This window comes from Echiichthys vipera (assembly GCF_963691815.1).
Source record: "Echiichthys vipera genome assembly, chromosome: 9".
Taxonomy (NCBI): Eukaryota; Metazoa; Chordata; class Actinopteri; order Perciformes; family Trachinidae; genus Echiichthys; species Echiichthys vipera.
Window position 1 is genome coordinate 687,769 of NC_139834.1, and position 4,850 is coordinate 692,618.

Consider the following 4,850-nt stretch of genomic DNA (forward strand, 5'->3'; position numbering starts at 1 on the left):
GTTTGAAAGGCTTTCACTTCCATGAGTGAGTGTCTCTACCTGAACCTCCTCACCAGAGAGAGCGGCGTTCCTGAGCTCAGTTTGGTTTTGTCTTCGCCTGCTGAGCGTCAGCGCTGGACAGCCGTGCACGTCATCCCTGTGCCTGTCTTTCCCCGTGTTGCTCCTGTGAGTGACGCTCCGGGTGTTGAGTTCTTTACAGAAAGTCTTTTGTGTGCATGTGTGTGTTTGCACCTGATCGTGTGTGTCCACTTTAAACCTGTTTCTCCTTTGACGGCTCAGGTGCCTGCTCTCTGCATCATCAGCTGTTTGCTCGGTGTCATCTCCACACGGACGTCTCTCTGTGTTCTCAGGTGGTGTCTCTCTCTCTCTCTGACCCTCCGTAAGAAGCACCGGTCTCCAGCCCACGGAAACTGTGAAGCTGCCGTTTACAATGATGCTTCTGACGCCTTTGAGGATGGCACCGTTGCTGGTAACACCGTTTGTTATTACAACAAGCTTTTATTTTAGCCTTTTCCTTCTCAAACTACGTCACAACTGCATTTTCATCAGCCAAAAACAGAACCCCCGTCTGAAAAGGACTCTAAGGGCGCCCTCCCACTGTTCCTCCGTCCCGTGCCCCAGCAGGTGTCACGGCTAAAGTCTGGTTCCTTTGACCAGTGTGAGTGCAACCGTACCGCGTCTAGGAGCGGCACGCTTGCCGTCCACGGCCCGTTTGGGAGAGGTGGGCTTTAGTAAAGCACGTTTGCACGTGTACGAGCACGAGCGTGCGCACATGTACGAGCACGAGGACTACGGCGGTTCTGAGGTCATTTCCTGTGCGCCTGTTGGGACGTAGAAAAAAGAAGGAGGGACCATGCGCGGACATTTCAAACAATGGCGGTGAAAGGTTCACGTTGGTGTGATGCGGAGGTGAGGTGTTTACTGCAGATTTGGTCGATGAAAAGATTCAAAAACAGTCGACAAGACGCACAAAAACTCCGAGGTCTACGGAAAGATCTGGAAACAAAGCCACGCATCGCCATGACGTCATCAATGCGTGTGACGTGTTACGGCGTGATGACGTATAGGCAGCAAGAAGCATTCTCCGAGGCCCAGGTAGTGTGAGTACAAACGGGCCTGGAGGGGGGGACAAGGACCCTAAAGCACGGGGCACAGGACGGAGGAACAGTGGGAGGGCGGCCTAACTCTACCCCCTAACCCTGACAGAATGAATTAAATCGTATGCAGCCGGGGAACACAGGGATGAGCCCTCTCTGCTCCTCTCCACAGATACTCGTGTTCGATGCCCTCGGAGGACACGCCCTCACGTGTCATCGGACGGAGTATCAGAAGGGAGATGAATGCTGTCCTCGCTGTGCCCCGGGTGAAGTCACATTTTACTCTGTGGTCTGAATCACGACAACACACTTTCATTTGGTAGAAACTTTATATGGTATAAAATTAACTCGTTGCTTTTTGTTTTCAACAGGAAATCGAGTGAATGTGGACTGCACAGGATACACAAGCACTTCCTGTTTGCCCTGCAACGAGGGGACCTTCATGGATCAGGACACTGGGCTCAAACAGTGTATTCCCTGTGCAACCTGTGACGCAGGTAGACCTCCTTTCATTTCCTAATTATTAGTAGAAACATACTCCGGGTCTGGAATGAGTCCTGACCCCAAGTGAAGGACTTCAAGGACCTCGGGATCTTGTTCACGAGTGAGGGGACGATGGAGCAGCGGGGGCGGAGCTGCAGTCGCTCTACCGCACCGTTGTGATGAACAGAGAGCTGAGGAAGACAAAGCTCTGGATCTACCCTCAGTCCTGGTTCCTACCCTCACCTGTGGTCATGAAAGCTGGGTCAGGACCCAAAGAACCAGGTCCAGGTCAGGACCCAAAGAACCAGGTCCAGGTCCAAGCGTGTGAACTGTGTTTCCTCAGGAGGGGGTCTGGAGTCTCCCTTAGAGAGAGGGGGAGAAGTTCAGCATCCGTGAGGAACTCGGAGTAGAGCCGCTGCTCCTTTGTGTTGAAAGGAGCCAGTTGAGGTGGTTCAGGATCATCTGGTAAGGATGAACCCTGGGCGCCTCCCTAGGGAGGTGTTCCAGGCACGTCCAGCTGGGAGGAGGCCTCGGGGAAGACCCAGGACCAGGTGGAGAGATTAGATCTCCACACTGGCCTGGGAACGCCTCAGGATCCCCCAGTTAGAGCTGGTTAATGTGGCCCAGGAAAGGGAAGTTTGGGGTCCCCTGCTGGAGCTGCTGCCCCCGAGACCTGATCCAGGATCAGAGGCTGAGGATGTTGATGAATCATTGTGTTTTGCATCAGTTAGCTTCCATAAAAGATGCAGATTCAGCGTTAATAAAGAACTGGACTTGGCTTTGATTTGTCGTTAAACTCATTAATAAGAGGAAAACGGTGGAAAAGTCGCCCGTGTTGGTGTTTCACGTTTCCTCAGATGTCCTAAAAGCATGCAGCTGTTTAACAGACCAGACTAAATCCACCTTAGTGACCCGTATTTCACGTCTCTGTGTGTTGACAGGTGCTGGTTTAAAGATAAATCGGACCTGTACGAGAAAATCCAACGCCGCTTGTGAACCGCTGGAGGGATTCTTCTGTGTGGACCCAGGGAAGCTCGGCTGTGAGGCAGCGCAGAGACACATAAGATGTCCTCCAGGACAGTTCATCAGCCAGAACGGTGCGTGTGCCTGAGCCCAGTCACGGGCAGAATGTACCTACCATTGAGGGCCGCCTCCCACTGTGCCTCCGTCCCGTGCCCCGTGCCTTAGGGTCCTTGTCCCCCCCTCCAGGCCCGTTTGTACTCACACTACCTGGGCCTCGGAGAATGCTTCTTGCTGCCTATACGTCATCACGCCGTAACACGTCACACGCATTGATGACGTCATGGCGATGCGTGGCTTTGTTTCCAGATCTTTCCGTAGACCTCAGAGTTTTTGTGCGTCTTGTCGACTGTTTTTGAATCTTTTCATCGACCAAATCTGCAGTAAACACTCCACCTCCGCATCACACCAACGTGAACCTTTCACCGCCATTGTTTGAAATGTCCGCGCATGGTCCCTCCTTCTTTTTTCTACGTCCCAACAGGCGCACAGGAAATGACCTCAGAACCGCCGTAGGCCTCGTGCTCGTACACGTGCAAACGTGCATTGATCCCTTCATCACACGTGCACTGAACTCTACATGAACTGTGTTTGTGCAGGAACAGCGTTCAGGGACGCCGTGTGCTCGGACTGCAGCGCTGGAACGTTCTCAGACGGGACGTTTCCGTCCTGTCGGCCGCACACACAGTAAGTGCAGCTTCAGGTCCACACGGACACGCCGGGGTTCTTCCAACAGCAGCAGATTCACCGTCTCCTGCACGCGTCCCTGTGGGGCGGCGGCAGCTCAGTCTACAGGTGACCTGGCTGGGAACAGGAGGGTCGCCGGCTCGAGTCCCTGCACTGTGAATGGAGCATAGACTGCTGGATGGAGAGGTGCCAGTTCATCTCCTGGGCATCTAAAAAGTGTCCGTCTGTCATTCCAGGTGTGAATCAAAGAATCTGCATCAGCTGAAACCAGGAACGGCTCAGACGGACGCTGAATGTGGGGAACAGAGTTCAGGGATCACTGCAGTAGCTCTGACCATCGGCGTCGCTCTCGTGCTGGGGCTTTTTTTAGTGGCACTGTTTCTGTGGTATCTCAAAAAGAAGAAAACATTGCAGAGAACAAGTACGATTCACATTCAGACCGACTTTATATATCGACTGTCGAGCCATCGAGATGTTAATGAATGTGTTTTTATTGGTGTTGCTTTTTACAGTAAGAGGGAAAAGTGCGGTGGAGTTACAAGAGGTATGCGTCCTCCTCTCTTTACCTCCATTACTCATCGTTTTTACTGTAAATGCAGGAAGAGCAGGACGTGATATCACCTGTAATCACATGACCTCCTTTATCTGAATCCCACACAGGCGGGAGATCTGAAGGGAGAAGAGAGATCCAGGATGAACCCAGAGTAGCTGCAGGTGAGACGGAGGTGTGCTCTTCAGTGAGGTGTTCACGTCTTCACACACACACACACACACACACACACACACACACACACACACACACACACACGTGTAAACTCTATATATTTGTATTTCCGTCCTCAGGTCACGACCGTCTCGCCGTAGACTCAGGCGCTGCTCTGGACACGGCAGAATAAATGTTTCCTAGAATCCACTTCTGCTCACGTTGGATTCTGGCGCATTGTCTTTGCCGTGTCTACGAACTCATCACATCATGGGATCTGGAGTCCACTGATGTGTCAAGACCGGGTCCCCCGTGAGATCCTGTGAGAGTTGCTGATGGAGTATGGGGTTAGGGGGTGACTGCTGAGGGCCGTCCAGTCTCTGTACACCCAAAGTCGGAGTCGTTCCAGGTGGAGGTCGGCCTCCTACAGGGCTGCGCTTTGTCCCCAATCCTGTTTTCATGGACAGGATATGGAGGCGTAGTCGTGGTGGGGAGGGGCTGCAGTTCGGTGGGCTGAGGATCTGGTCTCTGACGTGATCCTGATGGCGTCGCCGGTCAGTGACCTTCAGCACTCACTGGATCGGTTCGCAGCCAAGTTTGAAACGGCCGGGAAGAGGATCAGCACCTCTGGATCTGAGGCCGTGGCTCTCAGCAGGAAACCGCTGGATTGTTCCTCCGGGTCAGGAATGAGTCCTGACCCCAAGTGAAGGAGTTCAAGGACCTCAGGATCTGGTTCACGAGTGAGGGGACGATGGAGCGTGAGTTTGGCCGGAGAATCGGAGCAGCGGGGGCGGAGCTGCAGTCGCTCTACCGCACCGTTGTGATGAACAGAGAGCTGAGGAAGGCAAAGCTCTGGATCT

General features: G+C 53.2%; 1 protein-coding gene across 1 annotated transcript; it reads left to right on the forward strand.

The window, feature by feature from the left end:
* Positions 1-339: 339 nt before the first annotated feature.
* On the forward strand, positions 340-3,995 carry LOC310951948 (tumor necrosis factor receptor superfamily member 14-like; the record flags this gene model as incomplete). Its single annotated transcript, XM_083920434.1, has 8 exons — positions 340-469; positions 1,270-1,363; positions 1,469-1,594; positions 2,522-2,677; positions 3,200-3,287; positions 3,524-3,708; positions 3,800-3,831; positions 3,948-3,995. The coding sequence occupies exons 1-8, from the start codon at positions 431-433 to the stop codon at positions 3,993-3,995; spliced, it is 768 nt and encodes a 255-aa protein (XP_083776560.1). The 5' UTR covers positions 340-430.
* Positions 3,996-4,850: the final 855 nt, after the last annotated feature.